This window comes from Ciconia boyciana, chromosome 10, assembly GCF_034638445.1.
Source record: "Ciconia boyciana chromosome 10, ASM3463844v1, whole genome shotgun sequence".
Classification (NCBI taxonomy): Eukaryota; Metazoa; Chordata; class Aves; order Ciconiiformes; family Ciconiidae; genus Ciconia; species Ciconia boyciana.
The window spans coordinates 28707547-28729236 of record NC_132943.1 but is presented as its reverse complement, the minus strand read 5'-3'; the positions used below and the strand labels follow the sequence as shown (position 1 = coordinate 28729236).

Genomic DNA, 21690 nt, shown 5'->3' with positions numbered 1-21690 from the left:
GCATAAGAAAAAGGTCAGAACTGTTGTAATACAAGGAAAACTGAAGATTTTCCAAAGTGCATATGGCAGCGAAGTGCCTGCATTTATGACTTTGAAACCCCTCCTGAAGGCAACTGGGGATTTTTTTTTTTTTTGATAGAGGAGAAAAATCTTTTTCCATATAAAAGGGCATCTGATCACTTTCTGAGTAAAATCCAAAATATCAGAAATCCTGACATGCTTTATGTCTAAGAGTCTGAAATACCTACCAGAACAACTGCAGGAGATGAAATACACAGTTAAAATCTTACAGGTAAGATAGAGGTTGAATCTCTTAAATTTGAATCTGCAGTAATACACACTTCAGAGGATTACAAAACACAAATTAATTTTGTATACTGATACATAATTAACATCTAAAAAAAGGTTAATCAACTAATATTACAATAGTAATATTATTACAGCCATGCTGGTCTAAGGCTACAAGGCAAAACTGGTAGAGATTACCTGAGTCACATGAACATGAAAAGGTCACAGATACACATGAAAGCATATCCTTTTCCCAGACTACTTCAATTCACCTAATTCACCTCTTCTGCTGCTGTACACTTACGTTAGTAAAGCATTTTTAGGTATTTCTGCATATACACTTATAAGAAGTGTTTCGTGCTCCTGTGTAGGTTATTGAAGGCTTTGAACTGACAATCAATATGCTTGATACCACCACTGTCTACCTAGCCTACTGGAGAAAATTTTTCCTGGTGACTTCTATAGAAAGGACCTGTGTTACCTACTCTACATGTAATTAAATTATCTTAAAATACACACATTCCTACATTTGGATGAGAGGACAGCAGATTACATCCATATCAATATTCAAGCAAGTAACAGCATTGTACATTAATAGAGAATGGAACAGAAGGAAAAAATCTGAAACTGAAAATTATCAAAAAACATGCCAGCAAGCTGCATCCTTAACAATGCTTTCTTTGCAGAAAGTTTGACATCATCATTTTAAAAAAAGAAAAAAAAACAACAAAAAACTCAAGGCGGGAACAGCTCAGACTATTAACAATACAATACTGTGATACAACCCCAGTGGCTCAGATCTAAACTTCACTAAATCTAACGAATTTTTAAGCTGCTTCCATGCAACATCAGAAGCATCATAAATCATGTCTGGCTACCACTTTCATTGGGCATCTTAAACAGCAGACTGTAATTTGCAGCTTTGTAGCTACTGCCCTACAGGATAGCTTTTAGGGGAACAGAAGCAGAAAAAAAAATCCAAAACCAAACCCCAACCTTAAATTAGAAACTGCCAGATGACAAACAACTGAATACCAACTAAAAATGAACTTTTGCAGCCACTCAAACATAATCTTAATAGAAAGAAAAAAAGAAAAAGAAACCACCTCATACATGGTGTCATCCAAAGACCGCTTCTGCAGAGATCCTGGTTACATGCTGCTGTCTGCCCAAATCTCCAATTGCTAAACTGCACAAGAGGCAATGAAAATAGAGAAATGCCTTCCTAATGTTACTTTGCACAAAAGTAATTGTTGCAACTGACACCTAAAGCTGCCAGAGATGTCAAGTGATCACAAAGAACAAGAGTCATGACCCAGGATAGATGGTAACACAGCATTATCTATCACCTTAAAGCCGTGAAAAGCCTTGCTGCTGCAGCACAGGGTGCTATATTTAACATACTATCACGAAGGACCTGATTATCTAAAAAAGGCAAGACAAACAAGGCTACTTATTAGCAACAATCTGAAGCATCACACAAAAACAGAGCTTGGATTTCACTGCCTCTTTAGCTAACAAGGCTGCAAAAGCTAAAGCCGCATATTTGGGAATGTGGCACAACGAATTCCCACTTTACTCAACTGTGACTCTCCAGCAGATTTTGTAGTTTGGAGAAATTGCCTAGCTTTCCTTCCCAGGATGTCAGCCACAACAAAGTCATGACAGTGCAACATACAGGATATGATACTACACTTCACTGGGCAGTCCCAGGTATAAAGAGACTTCTCCCTAAACCACTATATCCTGTCACTGGTGATTATTTATTGCTACACCTTCCCATTGTGCTAGATGCTCCAAGGAGAACAAAGTACAGCACACAGATGTTTTCAATACATGACTGAGCAGTCTAATTTACATTAAGGCTTCACAACATTTTACATCCTAAGACCTAGCTTCTTCAGTTGCTCTTAACTTCACCAGACTTAATCCAAGATGAAACACTTATGCTGGATGCCTGCCTCATGCAACCTGAACCAGTTGAGAGTGAGAGAAGGAAAAATCAGTTTTGTGTCTAGCACTTTTTGAAAAAGTGAAGACTCCTTTTTTGGAGTCACTCTAGTTGCCTTCAAATTTTGAAGACAAGCTATTTTATTTTTTAAAAATATATTTTCCTACTTAAGAACAAGCCCTTATCAACATATGAATCCACCTAACTTTGCCCTTAATATATGGGTCTGGAAGAAAAAAGGCCAAAAAAGTCACAGACAGCTCATGGAGGCTGAGTATATAAAAAGTTGGGGTTTTTTTTTAATAGTCCATCCTCCACCACCTGAGAGCTGACAAAACTGCATACACATCATTCCCATAAAGAAACCAAATATCCTTTAAGCACACATTTTAACTAGCACTCCTTTATTGATGCAAACTTCCTGCTAGCATGTGGACAACATGGAGATGGAAAGCATACAATCTGAATGAAAGGTTCAAGCAAAGGAGAAGGTATAAAACAGACAAAATAATTTTATAAAGAACTAGGGAGGAAAGAGACAAAGACCAGCTGAGCAAAGAAATTCAGAGCTTGGCTCATCTCTGCAGCCCTGTACCTCCCAAAGCTGAGGAAAGCCTAGATTCTTGGAGTCTGTTCCAAGTGTCTTTGTTCTTCTCACATCCATGAACTCACTGGCAAAACATCCATATCCTCCAGAGCTAATCCATTTCCTACTGCCATTGGCATTACTACATTAGTTTAAAAGGCAAAGGTCTATGCAAGTATGTTTCAACCCAACAGATCACCCCTGCGGGTGGCAGTAAGAAGCCATACCATGCCGTTATGTTTGCACTCGTTTTATTTTTAACTACATATAGAGCATTAGAGTTACAAACTCACACACACAAAAACTAAGAAAACCTACAATTAAGACTGTTTTGTGGACTTGCGTTGTCTGTACTTAAGATCTCACATTCTATGCTCTTGAGGTGGGCCTTCTCTAGAAATGAACTCGGAAGAACAAGAGAATGTTTGTTCTACCCTTAATGTCCTACTGGTTTGAAAAGTTAAAGAAACTGTGATACATACGGAGCATGAGATTGCAAAGAGAAAAGGCAAAACAAAACCAGAGAAATAAGGCCACCAAAAGCTATCCTTGCCACTGCCACTGAGTTCCTATATGACTGTAGGCCAGACCTTTCCCCTGCCTTTACAGGTTTTTTTGTATGTTCCTTATTTTACAGATATCTATTTAGATAATCTGCAATGCAATTTGTCTACATACTCAGCACACCTGGCAGCAATTAGGACCTATACTTTAAACATAGGTCCATATAAATTGCTTTACACTGTAAAATGCAAATGGAAACTAGACAGTATTTCAATAACATTCCTGCCAGGTGAAGGAAATTCATTATTATTAATGGATTACTTAGATGTTATGGTGATAACCAGCAAAGGAAGACTCAGGAATAACTTAATAAATCTGCTCTTTGGGAAGGCTTTTGCTAATATAGTTTAAATGAAATTGGAACTGCACAGAAAACAGTAAGTGTAAAGCTAAATACTAGACAGCAGTAAATTAAGTTAATACAATATATCTTAATGCCATGGCCCTACAAAACAAAGAATTATGTGAACATATGCATTCACATAGTTAAAAGATATAGCTACAATAACTGCTTAAGCTGAGCCATGCACACTGTGCAATTCACACCTCACACACAAAAAAGCCCAACCTGAACAGCAAATCAAGAGACGAGGTTGTAAATAATCTAAGAAGTGCAGTTATATCCTTACAGAAGCTAGACAAGTCTACGCAACTTCTAAGAAAAAAAAAATGTGTTAAAAGATGTTACGGATACATTTTAAATACCTGACTTCCACACAAAAGAGGAAAAAGACACACAAACACGGCCCCCCCCGCCCCCCCTCCGTCGCCAAATATTTACCTTACTGCAGTAAAGCATCCAAAGCTCATACAGCCTCTCTCGGGATGCCATTCCTTCCCCTCCTCTTTTCGTCAATACCAGCTACTTTCATTCAAGATCCTACCATGCTCAGTTCCCAGGTGCTCTTTCCGCAGTTTTTGCTTTATTATTACAGTTATATCATAACCCGAGAAGAAGTCAAGGATGAAAATAACAGGGTCTCAGTCTCTCCTTCTCGGGTAAACAACGTAGCACAACACAAGCAACTGCAGACAAGTGTCAAGCATGTCCGTTCTTCGCCAGCGCTGCTTCGGTTTTAATCTCTGAAAGTGAAAACATACCCTTCAGGCCTTTGGTGGAGGAAGGAAAAAACAAATCCGTACTTAAAGCCCCCAGACGACCTCGGGAATTGCGCGGCGGCAGGTCGCATTGCTTTCGTCTCTGACATTATCACCCCTAAGACGGAGAAGTCTGGTTTCTAATTTTCGTGGCGCTTTCTCTTTTTTGCAGGGAGTCTGCGGGGAGGAAGCAGCAGGGCTGCTGAGAGGGGACGCCGGAGCCCTGAGGGCGCGGGGAGAGCCGGCGGTGGTAACACGGCTTATCCTCCCGCCGGGGGGGGACGGCCGCCCCCCGCACGCCGGGGCCCCGGCCCGGCAGTGACAGCCGCCGCCCTGTTCCCCCACCCCCGGGCTCCACAGCCGGCCCCAGAGCCCGGAGGGCCCAGGCAGCGGCGTCTCCCGCAGAGCAGCGGCTGCCCAGGCAGAGGCGCCGGCCGCGGCCTTCCCCGTCCCCTGCCGCCAACTACCGCGCCCTCGGCCTCCCTCAGCTCCCCCCGCACCACCGCGGCCTCTCCCCGCAGCCTACCCAGGCCACAGCGTATGGCGGCCGGGCAACGCCGCGCGGCAGCCGGGCGGCGGAGGGGGCCGGGCCTCGCCACATCGCCCGCCCCGCCCGCATTCCGGCACACGCCCCGGGCCGCCGCCAAGGGGCGGAGAGGCCGCCGGCGCCATCTTGGCTGCGGGCAGGCGAAGGGGAGCAGCTACCTCCAGGCGGAGCGCCCGGGCGTGCGCTCCACCGCCCGTCCGGCGGCCGTGGCGCAGCGTCCCGCAGAGCAGTGCGGGGCCGCTGGCGGGGCCGGAGGGAGCCGCGGGGGGCGGGCCGGGGCCGGGGCCGGGGCCGCGGCGGGCAGCCCCGGCGGGCAGCCTCGGCGGCAGAGCCGTGCCGCAGCCCACGGCGCCTCACCTGAGGAGCAGCCGGTCCCTGTCAAGCGTCGCGCTCGTCTGCCGCGCGAGGAGTCTGTTTGCCCGTAAAAGGATCGGCATTCCCGATCCTTGTGGGACAGAGCATCTCAGGAAACCTGCAGACTGTTTTACGAGTGATAACGGTTATCAAGCACATACATACATGTATTTTACATACGCTCCAGAGAGGCCTGCCTGCATTGCCTGAGGAGCGCGGGTATACAGACGCATACAATCCGCTACCGCTTTAAAGCAGCCCATACCTCGCATGCAGAGCTTGCGTAGGACTAAAAACGCTCCTAAAATAAGTTAGATTTCTAAAGGAGAAATGTGAAAAGACATTCCTCAGCTTATTGGTGTGGCTCTTTGCAAGCATACCGGTAGTGTGCTGACCCTCCTGAGGCAGAGCGCTCCAGCAAAGGACTTTCCTCCTGCTCGTTCAATAACGCGACTTCTAGCGTGCCTGGCAGGGCGCTCCCCGGGGCGCGGGCTTCCCTCCGTGTCCGTCTGCTCCCTTGGGAAGTGGGGCTGGAAATTAGCGTTGTGTGAGGCTCCAAAGCAGGGAGAAGGAAGATTTAAGGAGACCTGGGCTTCTCCCCAGTTTGCTGGGAGAATCACAGCCCTGCAACCTCCGGCTGCAGCCCTGGTACTTCTGCTGCTGGTTCATCTCCTCACCTGGTTAAATCTCATACAGCTCCACACGATGAAGCATTCATTGCCATTCGTTGCACAGTGGACTCCTTTGCAGGGGATTTCCACACCACTGCAATGTTTTCATGCGAGGTTTGGTAACCCTTTGCACAGGAACTGACTGTGCAATATTATTATATTGTCTGGTGTATAAAAAATTGCTAGGGATGGATAAGCATCACCAAGAGCCCAGAGACAGTCTGAGATCAGTCCCTGCAACATGCCTTTGCATATTTGTCTTGCTTTTAGAAGATCAGTGAAGTTTTCCTGGAGAAATTTAAGGACTAATCTGTGCTCGGTGTTGTATCATGTGGATCAGCAGTGTGCGAATGGGAGAAGTATTTTTTACTGCAATATCTAAACACAGTTCCTAGCACGGATGGAGGGATGCTAACAAAAATGAGTCTGTAAAATTATTTTTAGTTATGTGATACATGTGCTCTGGTACTTGCTGCTAGCCACAATAGTCTCCCGCCTTGAGGTTGCGACATAATTTTTTCCATCAAGAAAAAAACAAGAGATCAGAGTCCAGCTCTGTCCCCAGGGCAGGATCCACTATGCTTAAACCACCCTGGACCCCTCTGTGAACAGCCTCCAGGAACAGAAGAGATTCTGCCTCCTCCCTGAGGGACTTATCTCAGGGCTTGAGTTACTGCTAGGAGCTCTTCCCTAACAGCCAACCTGCATCGCCTTTAAAGCAAATGCAAACCATTGCTATTTGTCCCTTCCACAGTAAGATGGGAAAAGGAAGCTCGCTGTAGCGCGCTTTTTGAGTTACAAATTTTTATCATCACATCTTCTTACAGCCTTTTCTAGACTAAACAGCAGCCTATTTCAAACTTTTCTTACAACTCGCTCCCTTTGAAGAAGTCAGGCCCAAGCAAAGCCACGTAGAAACCCCAATCCTCCCTGGAGATACTGCTTTGCTTTCTTGCATTACTGACTTTTGCAAGTGACAGCAGCTGCTCCCACATATAGATAGTCCTGCAACAGGCTCTAATGAAGCAATAAAAAACCATCCTCTGATAGAAATGGGAGACTCCTCCCTTGTTAAGTGCTGCCGCCCACATAATTAGAATGCTCACAGACTATCACGCAGCCATTTTCCACTCTGTTGGAGTTGTAGTGACATAGTTATCCCAGTGGGCCTCGGCAATCACTACTGCTTATGTAGGCAGTTCTTGCCTTATATAGGTGCTCTGAAGGGAAAGTAAAGCATTTGTGTTTTGCAACAGGACAGTCTGTTCCAGTGGTATACAGGGTGAGTAGTCTCCTGGTCTGACCTTCTAGAGGTTTTCCTAAGCCAGGTAGCTCACTGTAAAGTTGTTAAAGTGGCTTTGTGTATGTCTGCATCACTGGGTGTGAGTCAAGTTTAGTCTCTCCCTGTTGGTACAGACAGACATTCAGTATTCACCATGAGTTCTTTTCCACAGGCAAATATGAGCAAGAATGAGAGAGGTCAGTGGAGAAAGATGGGCTACAGCTTTGTCTCCACAGGTGTTGTATAATTCTAGGTGAATTTATATTTCAGTGTACTTACTTTCATAAAGGCTCAGCTAAGGATATGGAAGTCAAAGAATGGAGGAAGATGTACAAAGAAGCATTACCAGCTATGTATGGCTACTTTAAAATGTGTTATGGATTGGTCCAGCTGTGAAAGCTAATTATTAGCCTTTTCATCACCTTCTCTTCTATGATTATGTACCAATTGTTTCATGGACCTTAAATAGCCAGGTATGCAGTGTTCGTTTGTAGTTCATTGTCCTTTAGGTGCTGTCTTGTAGTAACTGTCTGTTTACAACAGTGGTTGTTTCTCCTACTTGGTTCCTTACTTGTGGTTTTGTACTTTATCTCTCTTCAGTAGCTGTATATTAGTAACTCAGTCATCTTACTATGGACTGAACTTGTCAGTCAGCAAGTTCAGGTAACAGCATGGGTAGAGAGAAGGGTGTGGATAGGGAGAAGGCATGAATTTGAGGTTAAGGGAAGATTCAACAAAGGAATTGGCTGCATTGGATTGCAGCTTTGAGTCCAGGGACCTCTGAAGTGGCAGGAAAAACCACACACCTTATAGTAATGCTCTTGTTAAGCTATACTTATTTTCTGTAGAACCAAATGAAAAAGACAAAAATCTATATCTGACTTTCAGATATTCTCAAACCTGCTGTCTGGCTCTAAGGCTTCTACTAACATCATGCCCCAGGCCAGCAAAAATCATACTGAGACAGGTCTAAGGCAAAGCTTTTATCTGAGGTTTTGCTTGATGTCTTAGGGCTAATGCTTTGTTTACTAACAATAAAGACCTGAAATAGGCTTAGAAATGAACCTGTCTCTCAACTCTTCCATCGTCCTTTACAAACAGACCCTTGTAGAGAAGCAAGGAGTAATCTTTACATTCTAAGTAAGCAAGTGGCCTTAGCAGCTGGGTGTAAAACTCCCACTATCAAAATACCTTTTTCTGTATGTGAAGAAATAGGACTTTGTGGATGCTAGTTTCTAGGCATTCAAGCCAAATTAATCTGAGATTGCATTTGGTGTGGCTATTGGAAAGGAGCAAGCTGGCCCGTGCAAGATGCCAAGGCCTCTGAGATGGTGTTTTGCTGAGGGCAGCACAGGATCACTTGCCTTGAGTCTCTCTAGCTATGATTGCACAAAATGAGTGTGCAATTGTTCTGTTGGGTAAGCCAGCAAACATAATTAGTGTTTAATCTTCCTTCTGTCACCATATTCGTGTTGTACCCCAGATAGTTCAAGGCTTGTTAGTTATTTGCAAAATTTGGAAATGGGAAGGAATTTGTTTGCCCCTTGACACATAAGCTGGTATCTAGGGATTTTAGTTGCTTTCTTTCAAAGTGTTGGAGACCGGCCACAGCTAAAGCTGGGAGGTGATGGTCTGGCTAATAGTATTAAGTCCCTCTGGCCCTTGGCTGCTCTGCTTTCATATATTCAAGGTTAAGCCATTCACCAGACTTAAATTCAGGAAGGAATTTACCCCAGGGTAGCCTGGGACCATGGTGAATGTTTTTGTCCTTCTCTGTCCTTTCAGCTTGTTTCCACAGGAGGGCTTCAATATAATGAATCCCCTGCTGTAAAAGGCCCAGGTAGTGGCTTGATCTCTTCTGCTCCTTTTCTGCAGCGTACGCTCCTTTACTAGAGGCCTTAAGTTTGCAGCTGTGCTAGGAATGTTCTTGTGTAGGGTACTTCTTGGAGACTCTTCCAGACTAAATATATAGTATGTGTTAATATGCTTTGGTCTGCCTAGGTTCTTACAAGCTCCAACAGCCTGTAAAGATTCATGGACGGGTGTTCAGGCGTAGAACTGCCCCTGTCCTCTGCTGTCAGGGAGGTTAGCTATGCTAGAGCTAGCATGTGTAGACTCATGCTACAGGTGTCTTTATTTTGCAGGTGCTCTAAGACACCAGTTGTTACTGCACAAGATTGAGTGAAAAGTCCGTTTTGATGGAGGAAGAAGAACACTTTTATAATGCAAAGTAAACCATCCCTTACTGTCCACTATCTTATTGCCAGTGATCAGTGAAGTTACCATACTTGCACTTCAAATCATTCTGCTTTAGTTAAGAAGTTGTTTAATGAATGATTTCCTTATGTTGCAGTGCTCAGCAGATCTGGATCTGCAGCATGGCTCCTGAAAGCAATCAGTGAGTCAGGAAAAAAGAAAAAACATGGCAGCAACCAAGGTTTAAATATGTGTAGGTGTTGGTAGTCTATGGCAATCTGTTGGAACTTAATTCCCTCTCAGCTGACAGGGTAAGGTTGTCCCAAGAATGCCTGCTATAGCAACTTGGGGCATATGGGCACTCTGTCAGATTTGGCAGGTTAACTCCTCTTGGTTTGGGGAAGGGTGCAAATGAAGGAAAGTAACTAAAGGGAAATGGGCTTAGGAAAGCTCCAACTGCTGCTAGAGGTGGGATTCTAGCAAAATGTTAGCACTGTGGCCTCCCAGAAGGTAGATGTTGGCTGCAGCACAGTGCCTGCTTCTGAGTGGGATGTGAAACCAAGGCTGTGCCCTTCCCTGTGACCTTGTGAATCCTCCAGGGACTCTGCTGCCTAACTCCTGACACAGAAAGGGCGTAGAGACCTGAATGATGGCTAGTGTTGTAAAACTTGAAAGCAGAGTTTTAAAGATCCTGCAGTGTTGTGTAAACAGTGTGCTGTTAAAGTATGTGTGAGACTTGTGGGGGCCCACTTGCACACTGAATGGGTTGTAGACTCCTTAACATAATGTGTCTCTCTTCTGGTTTCTAATCCCAGACCCTAGGGAAGGTTGCTACTTCTCTGTGCTACAGAGGGTCAACATGAGTTCATGTCTACAAATAGTGTGAGGTCCTGGCTAAACAAAAGACCATAGTGTAGGCCCTGAACTGGACATAGGAGCAATGCAGTCCTGTGCAGAACTTCAGACTTAATGCCAAATGGCAGCAGGAACTATTGGGCACCAGGACTAGTTTTTTTCATCATGAAGTAAATAAGCAACTGAAAGATTTATTTTGATATCTGTAGCATTACGAATTGTCATTGACAGAACTAACTCTTAATAAATATGGCAAATACTGTAAATGGGATGCTCTGTCGTAAGTCATCTATTGTCACAACTGCAGGTTTGGTATGCGGTACCTCCATGATGACACTGTGGCTGTGAACTTGCGACTCTATCACAGGAGAACTACTTCTGAGAAAGACATTGCTTTTATGGGTCCATTCAAGATGTAAGGTATACCCTATAATAAATTCAAGCAGAGAGTTGGTCCCATGGGCTCAGTTACAGGTGGATTTTTGGATTTTCATGATTATAAATGAACGTTTCTTTTTTTTTTTTCCTAATGTCTAAAATAATCTTTTTCTTCAAAGATGCTATTTTTAAATCGATCTAAGACTGCAGATAATTCATCTTGGCAATTTAGATGCAGGTTTCCTCTGAGCTTGGGTGTTACTCATTACCAGCCCATCTCCACTGACTTCAGGGGAATTTTTCCTACCAGTAAAGCAAGCACAGGCTCTGAAGCCCATTGTAGTCAAGACAGTTTCTGACTCTGCTGGGCTTTAAATCAAAGGCTAAAAGCATTGCAAGAAATGGGAACCTAACCCACGTAGACTCTGAAACTCCTTGGCCTTAATAAAGTGCTAATGGCACTACTCATTGATGTACAGCTGAGGAAAGTGCTGGTTAGGAAATATGCACTGTTGGTTGGAAGGATCCAACTTTGGCAGTCATGGCACCCCAGCTGGTCAATTGCCTGTACTCGCCAGGCCTCAGGAGGTACTGCTGTCCTCGGAAGTGCGGCTGTTCATAGAAAACCCAGCTTCCTTCAAGTATGTTACAAAACTGGATGTCCCTGTAGTGAAAGTCATCCTGGAGAGAAGGGCAGTTATCCATGAACTCCAGCATCCTGCCTCCAAAGTCATTCCACTCATAGATCTGTAGCCAGCTGTGCTCTTGGGGCTGTGAAGGCAGATCCAGACGTGGATGCGCAGGATGTCAAGTGGCAGTTCTAGGTGACTATGGCTTGCTAGATGCAATACTGATGCTAGCAATGCAACAGTGAATAGCCACTAATATGTGCAGAAAAGTCAGTCTAACAGGAATAAATTTGACTGGGTCCTAATTTAAAGCAGCAGTGCTGTGAGTCCTTTCTCCTCTGGTGAGACTGGAACTGCAGTTCTTTTGAAAGAGTTGCAGTAGGGCAGGAAGCAGAAGGGGGGTCCAGCCAAGATCACCACACTTCAACTATACATGCAGATAAGAAATAAGCTCAGTGATATACCTGGATTGCCACAGCAGTCACATGCCCTCAGTGTTCCTAGATGTTGATGTAATAACTGGATAAGGCTCTGGGATAGAGGGGAGCTTTTTCTGACCCTATTTTTGTTGGACAGCCTTGGGTGGGCAGGCTTTTTTGCTTTTAATCTACTAAGATGATAAACTGTTTCAAGACTGTCTCTGACTCTTGTTTCTATCTAGCACAGCAAAGACTTGATATAGAAAAATACTTTCTGCTCTTGCATCAGTACTCAATACAGTTTTTGCAGGTGCTCAAGTGCAGTTGTATAGACACAAGAGTACTGCTGCTGTGCAAAGACCAACACCTTAGTTAAAAAAAAAAAAAAACACAACCAAAACCAACAACACTTTAGTAACTATGTTTGTGGAATCAAACTTTCTGGATGCTCTTGAATCTGGAAAGCATGCAGAAATGTGTCCTAATTTTAGGTTTGTTTTTTTTTTCTACCCCCATACTAATTATCTGTTTCTCTGCTTCTCAGGTACTTCCGATCAGTCTCCCAAGTCAACTTCCCTTCAGACCATCTTGTTCCCACCCTCCTCATCTGTGACTTTTCCCTCTACACCTTGAAAGGACACAAGAGTGTCCGCACTACCTTTCAGCATTTGGACCCAGAAGTTGGCTTAGCTAAGTGAAGCCCAGAACTGCATGTGAGTTAAAAAAAAAAAAAAAGTAGCGGCATTATCCTATGCAGATAGAATGTATCTGGAAACTTGCTGTGATGGTCTATGAAGCTTCTGCTGGACAGGCAAACTGTGAATTGTACATAAAGCGTACAATATGGATGAACTTAACTTTTCATGAACATTGGAGGGACACATTTCAGCATCAAGGCTATTCCTGGGCCAAATCTGAAATCCTTAGCCTGATGTGTGAGTATTGAAATCTTTAACATCTTGGCAACCTCTCCCCTCTTAGTAAAACTCTTCCAGGGAATGAGTCTAGGAGGTAAAAACACAGATCTATTCTGGGCTGAAGTATGCAGAAAAAAAATCTATCATGAGGCAAATATGCCTTCATTTGCAGCTCAAGTACATGGTGGTGTCTTTACAATGGGATGTGTCAGGTTGCCTCTGTAGTAGTGTAGTCACCAACTTTGCCTACCTTGAAAGAAGAGCATTGACTGCGGCATGGGAGATGTGGGTTAGTTCTCAGATTTGTACTGACCTTTCTTGTGTAGATCATGTATAGCCAGAATGGTTTTAGAAGATTGGTGGTTTTATATATATAAAAGAATAGATAAATGTATTATTAAAATAAAAATTAATATAATATCCCCCCCCCCCCCCCCGCCCCCAAGCACTATCCAGCCATTCATTTGGCTGAGAATTCCAATTGACTTATCTACCTCTTTGAGAGTCTAAACCCCATTAGGTGAACTTGGTAAGTGTCCTTTCTACTACCCTCCTTCTACATAGAGGTCTCTGGGGAAGTTGTTACTTGTGTCAGAACTGTCAAAATGGGGTGTAGTGCTCTGATTCTAATATAGGCAGTAACATACATGGACACAATATGGCAAACTTACTGCTGTGATGATACAAGACCTAATGGAGTCATTGAAGCACATCCAGTGCTGGTAGTCAGGATATTCTCCCTTCCTCAGGAAGTACTGATGGCCTGTGTAGTTGGACATTCATAGATCATCCAGCAGCCAGTTTCCCCCTCAATAGAGTTGCAGCAGTTCAAGTGGTCATGCAGTCTGGCTGGTCTGTGGTGGCTTCACAGGAGCAGCCCTCAAAGTCTCTGTCCTCAAAGAAAGTGATCTGCAATAAAACAAAAGTAAGGGGGTTACACTGGAAAGTATTTGAAAGCTGGCTTTGTTTTGCCTAGATTGTACAAAACAATCCAAAGACTGCAAGGGTCCATAGGGATGCTTCTACCAGGCCCAAAGACTAGCAAAGCCCTTATGTCCATTTTCTATAAGATGCACAGACAGTTACTGGTATCTTCATTTCTCTAGTACTACAAATGACAGGTGGATGTCCCTTTGGAACTCTGGGAAGTGGGGGGCAACTTTCATCATAATTTCATGCTGGAAATAGCCTGTCAGCAGCTTCATGACAAGTTTTTGGGAGCATTTGGAGAAAGTGAAACCCAAATTCCTCTTTGACTAAAAGCTCCATGGACAACTTCTGTGTATCACACAATCATTCAACTTTGTGCCCATCTCCTGCACCCAGTCCTGGGTCCTAGAAATCTTCTGTGATGTAGAATACAGATGAAGGAAGGAATAATTCTCCTACATCTGAATTGTGCTGAAGCTTTCACCTCTTTTAATGATACAGGAACAAAACAAGACTGTTGTGTCTAACCCGAGTTAATCATTGAGCACTCTAGGTCCTGTTGGGCAGCTATATCTTAGCAGCAGTAAAATCAATTTAGAGATACTTAAATTCAGTGGCATTGTTTGGCGGTATTTATTACATTTGTTTGGAATAGAGTACTTCAACCTTATTTTCCTTTACATCTTAGAAGTCTAAGAATATATAAACTTTAGGTCTCTTTCAGCAGCTGACAAACTCAAAGGGAAACTAGCCAGACAGAAAAATAAAAACAAAAGATTTTTCTGGGTAAATGTTTTAGCATTTGAAAGCTTCCAAGTACACTGTAGGCTTTCTTTAGGAAACTTACCAAAGAGCTAGATAATAAAACAACCACTTGAGGTTTCCCCTCTGCTAATTTGTTGGTAGACCAACAAACTCTATTTGCAAACATACTTGTCTACAAGGAGCTATGCATGTGCTAGGTTGTTTGTCAGTGCTCCATTCACTCGGCTGTTCTCACCTTTGCCATTTTTGCCAGGGTTTAGCTGTGAGACCTCAGCATGCAGGAGGAGTCAGCAGTCCTTTATATAGAATGCACAGTGCTGCATCCACAGGAATAGGATAAAAGAGAATTTTTTTGCTCAGTAAAGAGAATGAATGTTTTCCCCCCTCCCTCTCTCCATTGTCATTCTCTAAAGAAAAGGCAATAGCAGTAGTTTGTGGGGTTCCAACTTTATTGTTACTGTCAGTAGGCAGAGGATCAGAGTAAAGGGTAGGTGAAGCAATATTTCTGTTACTTTACTGATGAAACATGTGCAAGTGAAGTGCTGGAAATGATGCACGAGAATTGTTTCATGGCACTTTATTTTTAGTCTCTCTCTGTTCCCTGATTATACGAGACAAAGGTTTTTTAATGCATATGGATTCCCAGTCATGATACTGTAAAACAGTTTTCACAGTATGCTAATAAAAACTGTCCTGACTTTCAAGAGCCTTCAGACCAGGTATTGCTGCCTGTTTCCTTTAGCAGTAAGAGTATGCGTATGAGAGAGAAAATGAGGTAATTAAAAATGTGTGATAATGGATGTTTATATCCATCCAGGCTTCACTGCTGAAATTCTATATTAATGTAATTCAGAGCTCTTAGATAAAGCGACTAGAAGCTGAAGGATGGATACCACTTGTTTAAGGCAGAGAACAGCCTTTTTAAATCTGCACAGAGAAATGTTTCACTTGAGGGATGCACAGATTTTTGGAGCTCAGGTATGAATCCTCGAGGCAAAATGCAACAGCTTAGTAATTTCTTCAGCTGAAGAAAATTTATTGCAGTTGAACTTAAAAAAAATTTATTTAGGAAGAACATTGTGGTAAATTTTCAGTCTGATCTGATTAATCTCAAAGATGCTCATGACTGTGTTCATTCAGGCCCTTGTTTGTTATGGTGTAGTGCAATTCTCAGTCAATCGATACATTGCAGTGGTCTTCAGAAGTCTGGGCAATAGGCAGCCTCAAAGTCAGAGCTGTTTTGAATTTATTGGGAGGGCAGGCTGAGGCTGATGTACTCTGGGGCTATTTAGGTAAAGTTATTCTGCTGCTGATCATCTCTGGGCTCTAGCAGGAACTCTTTTTCTCCGTTTCTCTCATTTGAGTAATGGGAGGTAACCTGAGTAAAAGTTTTGTGCTACCAGTGCTAGATCAGGCTTTTTAAGTATTTTCCATTCAGTCTAGTAATTACAAAGCCTAAATACAAACCAATGTTAAAATATCAAGGAAATGTTATCTATTTGAAATTGAGGAAAAAAAAATATCCAGGACTGGTTTTCAAAGGAAAAAGATTATTCTTCTGGAGTTTTAAATATTTCTCTATAACTTGGTTGGTTTTTTTTTTTCCAGGGACCGTTCCTTTCTCTCCTGCTTGCCTTCCTTTTCTCTCCTTCCACACCCACCTTTGAACTAACCTTCACAAAATCCTATCATGTGCAGTGCCACATTTTCATATTTCCTGCTCATACTGCATGGAGCAATAGTGGATCTTTTTGTCTCACTGGCTTCTTGTTCAACCAAAACACTACATGTTTGTGCTTTGTTGCATGTGTCTTTCACTGAGTCTTGTATGGTGATTTCATGAAGCTACAAAACTTCAGGGGCAAATCTTTAGCTGGCCTGTTTTTACACAGCTCTGGTTGTGCTTCTAATGGGTGTTGTAAATGGTATCACTCCTGTCAGCCTCTCTCGTGCAGGTGCTTCCTCAGCCACGAAATTGTAGCCTTTAACACTGAAAGCAGACTGAGGGAAGAGTGTGAATTTAAGTCTAGCAGTTGCTTCTGAATACCTCCATGCTTTTTTTGAATCAAAAGTAACTGCTTCCTGATGGTTACTGCTAAGCAAATTGAATTCACTTACAGGAACAACTTCTATGTGTAGGCCTGTGCTTGCATTTCTCAAAGATCTTTGACAGGCTCTGAAGTGTTACACTTTTTTTTTTTTAATTCTTTCTGTGATCATGCTTGCTTTGTGAAGCTGGCTTGTCATTGGGACCCATATGGTCTTCATAGTTTAATACAGGGGGCATTGGGCTTGGTGATGAAGTTTGGAACTTGAGAGACCAGAGTAGGGGCAGTGATATGTGAATTCTTTGTTGTAGCTACAAATGTAGAGCAGCCACCATGGGTCAGACTGGCAGTCCAGCTAGTCAAGTAACTTGGCAGCAACCACGACCATGAGTAGGCACTGAGGGAAGGGTAGATGTGAAGCAAATACATATGATACTTCGTTCAAACTTCAAGACCTCAAGTAATTTTTAGCTCAAGGTTTCCTGAGCAGGAGGTTACTTCTCTCTGGTTAATAACCCTCAGTGGATTTGTCTTCCAAGTACTTGTCCAGCTTCTCCTTGAATCGTGTAGACTTTCCCCTTGCAGGACCCTATGCCACAGATGGGCTGTGCACTGCAGGAAGGGCTGTGGGTTGATCTTAAAATCTGGAGCCAAAATATCTCATTAGCCAAATGGTATCCATGATCTGAGGAGTCTGGTTACTTACATCTGTTCCAACTGCCCTCAACTAGTATGCTGTTATGACAGCTGCTTTTGTGTGGGGATTGACTGCTTTTGCACCCCAGGAAAACTCAAGTGTAGGGGTAACCTGAAAATAGTAGTGAGTGTTTGTGTAGAGAAACACCCTGCATGCCAGCAACTGTAGTGCTGGCTACCAACCATAAAACAAGCTACAGGAACCTAGAAGACTTGCTAGTGAAAACTTGGGTGCTCTCTGTGAATTCCCAGTGCTCTGCTCCTCTCCTCTAGCACCCTTGTTCATAATGTCTGGTTGAGATTCTCTGAGCATTTGCAAAGAAAAGCAAGTAAAACCTCTCAGTGCTCCTTGAAAACTAGGAATTGCCACCATTCTTGTCTCAGGTGGAGAAATTTGGAGAGGTTTAGCCACCCCGAAACTCTAGGATGCAGCAGAGTCAAGAATCCAGGCATCCTAACTATTGCTCTGATCACTGAATAGTACATTTCTGTTCATTCTTGCCTTTGACCAAAGGAATGCCAGCATGTAACCTACACATCACTACATAGATGTATTTCTCAATTGCACTAATTGAACTAGATACTTTGTTGGAGTAGGTAGGCATATGTTAATTGCTGTCTGGGAGCTGGTCTGTTTTTTCTTTCCATTTGCCTTCAGCAAGAATAAAATAATGTTTTGGCTCCCTGTTCTAAGCAGGCAAGTAGATACTGTGCTTGAACTCTTGTGTTGTTTTGCAAACCTGGGTTAGCACACTAACCTAAGCATGCTAATACACCTATTACTTACACTGCAGTTCCTATAAATGCACAATATTAGGCATTTGTGAACAAGAGGAAACATGCTTTTTCACACCTCTGACTTGAGAGCTGAATTGTTCATGCTCCATTTCTCTCTGGCTGAAGCATGGTGTTCGTATGTACACCAGACATTTGCAGCAGCTGAACAGCCTACTTTGTGCAGTAAAGGACAGGCAGGAAGGCAGAGATAGTGTCCCATGTACAAAAGAAAGGACGAGAAGGGCAAAGAAGAGTTCTATTTTCTTCTCCAGTGTTGTCAGGGAAAGGCTGCTGAGGATCACTAACAGGCTATTACTGATGGGGCAAGTGAGCGTGAAATAATGGCTAAATGAGGTCTCTGACTTTAGCAAGTGGAGATGTGAGTTTTAAGCAGTCTACCTCACTGCTGTAGAAGTTGCTTGGTTTATTCAAGGGCTCCATTATCAGAATGTTTACTAGGCAAAACAAAATCAAAGCCTACCATTTAAAGCCCAGATGAAATTATTTAAAATTAAACATCTACTAGATAAGGTTGCAGAGTGTCCTAATAGTTCTATGATCTCTGTACTGCTTTCTCTTTCCAAAAGTCTCCAGCACCTTGCTGAAGAGCAGTAGTATATTTGCCTAACTATGCCTGGAAAAAAATATCTAGACTCCACTGCCTGAGAAGAGGTATGTTAGGATGTGAGATCCCTTAACTGTCTTTTGTTACATTTTATTATGGCTCTCATTCATTATTGCACAGAGTGCCTGCTGGCATGGGATTCAGTGATGATTAGTAGACATATACATAATTACTTGAATGATAATTAATGCTGCAATAGAGTCTTTGCAGCACAACAAGATGTTGTCCTCTTTCTAATCCACACTGGTATACTTATTTAATTGCTTTTGCATGCAGAATAGCCTGGCAATTGAGGGATTTGGGTCAATCTCCTGCTGCAGCAGACAGTGCAGCTCTGAATTTAGTAGAGGCAGGGCATATAGTTAATGAAGTACAGGTTCACTAAAACATGCTATATAAAGGTGGTGTGATCTAAGGATCTGGAAAAACTCTTTCTGGAGGAATCAGCTGGGAGAAGACTGGAAAGCTTTGCTAGACTGGTGGTAACACGGAGCAATTTGTTTGCATGAAGAATTTGATGCCAAATACAGTGTTCACCTTGTTCTGAGTTCCTCTGCATCTTTCTGTTCTTTTCCTTCTCAGTCAGTACTTCACTGGATATAACTATTAATGGGACTTACTTTTCTGTTCCACAGTACGTGATATTTTAAATAACTGTTAAAGGTCCAACTGCATATTGTTAACCCTAGTTATATGCCTAAGTATAGAGCTGGAATCTATTCCTAGATCAAAACTTGTAAAACTGGAGAAAACTTAGATGAAAGAATCAGACGTTCCCATTAATAGCTGTATCCAGTGAGGTAATGACTGAGGAGCTCTACACTTACTAGGGTTAGCGATATGCAGTTGGACCTTCAACAGTTATTCAAATTGTCACGTACTGTGGAACAGCTGGATAATTGTTAATATTTTTTAAAGTATTCCCCCTCTCCCCCTAAATGTGAGAGGAATCGGATTTCCCTCTGGACTGCACAACTTTAATTTGTTTGTAGTAGTGAAGGAACATTTGTTTGAACAAGGATTTTGGAATGCATTCACTGTTTATTTAGCATGGGAGCAATAACTCAGTGCAAGTCAGCCAGCCTCTGCAAAAAGACAATTTTGGCATTTACTGCACCCTAGTCAGGGGATCTTCTGTATTCCCCAGGTTTCAGTAAATATTGTCAGCCCCTGAAGTTGGGCATTTCATACAAGATCCAAGAGCCACCTAAAACATTGAGGGAGCAGATCTCAAGGATGTAGCCTGGGACTGATGGGCAATCATCAGTGAGCTCCAACATTTGGCCTTGGAGCTCCTCTTTTTCATAGAGCCGAATCTTGTGGGAAACAGAATTCTGCAGTGGCAAACACAGCATAAGTTTAAGAAAGACAGAAATTTAACTGATTCTGACATTACTGAACAAGACAGACATACAGAAAAAGGCAACTTTCCCAGCTACTATGTGCATTTCTGAGAAATTGTGTTCTATTCTGGAGATGGGATTGTGAAGAGATTCACTTTTTGAAGCTAGTAGAGGTTTAAGTCTTACCCACATGGAGGAGCTCAGGAGTGCCAGCACATGCGTATGATCATGTGTGTGGTAGGAAGTAAATGGAGGATGCTTTATTATTTGAAGAAATGGGATTTATAAGGACTCTATATTGTGACAATAGGAGAAAACATATTAATGTGACTTTGAGATGATCTGTGTCGCTTACTTGTGACCAGGCATGAACAATATGGCTTTTTCAGAATTATGCTACTAATAACACATTTACCATGTTACTCCATATGCTCCCATTATACACTGGTGCACAGGCAATTACCGTGTGGCAAACTGCTGAGCTATGTGAAGCACAGGCATGGGGAGTGTTCCTAATGCTATGGCTTCTGCTCGATAGCATATCTTACTAACCAGAGAAGTACTTTAGCAAGTATTAGTTCTTTGCCTGATTTTAACCAACACAGCGTTTATGTTAGGAAAGCCGTACCCATTGCAAATCTGATTTAACATGTTCTTGTGTCATTGAATCATAACATAGTATGGTCACGAGCAAGTTGCATACATCAGCCTACAGCAGAACTTTCTATCAGCTGGCCCTGCTAGCCCTTCCCTGAGCAATGTAAAAACATTCTCTACCTAGAAACAGTCACTCAGCTTTCTTTTAGCATCTCCAAATTATGAACAGGCCCTGGAAATAGCACTGATATTAAACAGATTAGTTCCTTCATCTCCAGTGAAACTTTGCATTGCCTTACTGAACTTTGCCTGTCTCTTGAGTTACTTGAAGAGACTGTATAACTATATTCTTAAAGGGTAAACCACACCCAATTGCTTAAACTGTGATACATTGCCAAGCAGAACTCACTTGTAGGATTGCATGACAAGACCTGATGGAGTCACAGAGACCGAACCACTTTTGGAAGTCAGGATAGTCTCCCCTTTTTAAAAAGTACTGGTTTCCCAAGTAATTGGGGTTCTCATCATCTTGCTACTTTTTTCCACCTGGATGGAACTGTGTTGTTTCACATAGGACTGCAGGTCAAGGTGGTCACTGCTACATTCATAGCAGTGGCCCCGGAAGCTCTTGTCTTCATAAAAAATGATTGGCAATATAAACATTTGCAAAGACTCATAGTCCATCACAGTGTCTGTGTCAGAGCAGAGTAAGGCATACTGGGGCTTCCACTTATCTTTCCTATTTTTGGCAGTTTGCTGAGGTGAAAGCTGAGAGCTGTGAGCAAACACTGTGGTTGCTTTTATAGACCATAGTCCTAATGCTGCATCTGCAAAAAGTAACACAAAAGGGCCCATTCTAAGCTGTGGGGAGATCATGTTTTGTCTTTATTGTAGTTATGGCATTTATTGCATTTACTATGTGGGACTCTTATTTTTCTGGGTTTTGGGCTGCATTTGCTGATGCTATGTGCAAGTGAATTATTGTGTTAACTGTGGAGTGGATTACGCTTTCAGCTGGTATCAACTATTTCATGTGGTGCACCTGACCCAATGAGGGATGTGTGTATAAGAATGGTTCTTTACAGAACCTCCTTTGCCTGAAACCTATCGAACTCAGCAGACCTGAGCAGTTTCTGGTGTAGGTCTGTTCCTCTCCTTTCCCACTCTGTGTCGA

The 21690-nt window shown here is 42.8% G+C and overlaps 3 protein-coding genes across 8 annotated transcripts in view; all 3 read right to left on the bottom strand.

Annotated features, from left to right (window-relative positions):
• NBEAL1 (neurobeachin like 1) overlaps positions 1-5509 on the bottom strand; it is a 93816-nt gene extending 88307 nt beyond the window's left edge. For 2 of the 6 annotated variants that reach the window (XR_012044308.1, XM_072874318.1), the window contains exon 1: positions 4171-4953. Coding sequence is in view for 3 of the 6 variants with exons in the window: in XM_072874318.1 (XP_072730419.1) it covers positions 4171-4221 (51 nt within the window). In the remaining 3 variants the exon portion in view is untranslated. Of the gene's footprint in view, positions 1-4170; positions 4957-5013; positions 5066-5391 lie in introns of those variants that run through there. The other 4 variants (XM_072874317.1, XM_072874316.1, XR_012044310.1 and 1 more) reach the window with 4 other exon arrangements.
• Positions 5510-11265: 5756 nt separating this feature from the next.
• Positions 11266-14674, bottom strand: LOC140657638 (gamma-crystallin B-like). Its single transcript, XM_072874969.1, is given in 5 exon segments — positions 11266-11541; positions 13407-13513; positions 13516-13581; positions 13584-13707; positions 14666-14674. Coding segments are annotated over 5 exon segments (582 nt in total).
• A 4966-nt stretch (positions 14675-19640) lies between these two features.
• LOC140657636 (gamma-crystallin D-like) lies at positions 19641-21371 on the bottom strand. The gene is given in 3 exon segments (XM_072874966.1): positions 19641-19910; positions 20926-21041; positions 21044-21371. Coding segments are annotated over 3 exon segments (714 nt in total).
• Positions 21372-21690: the final 319 nt, after the last annotated feature.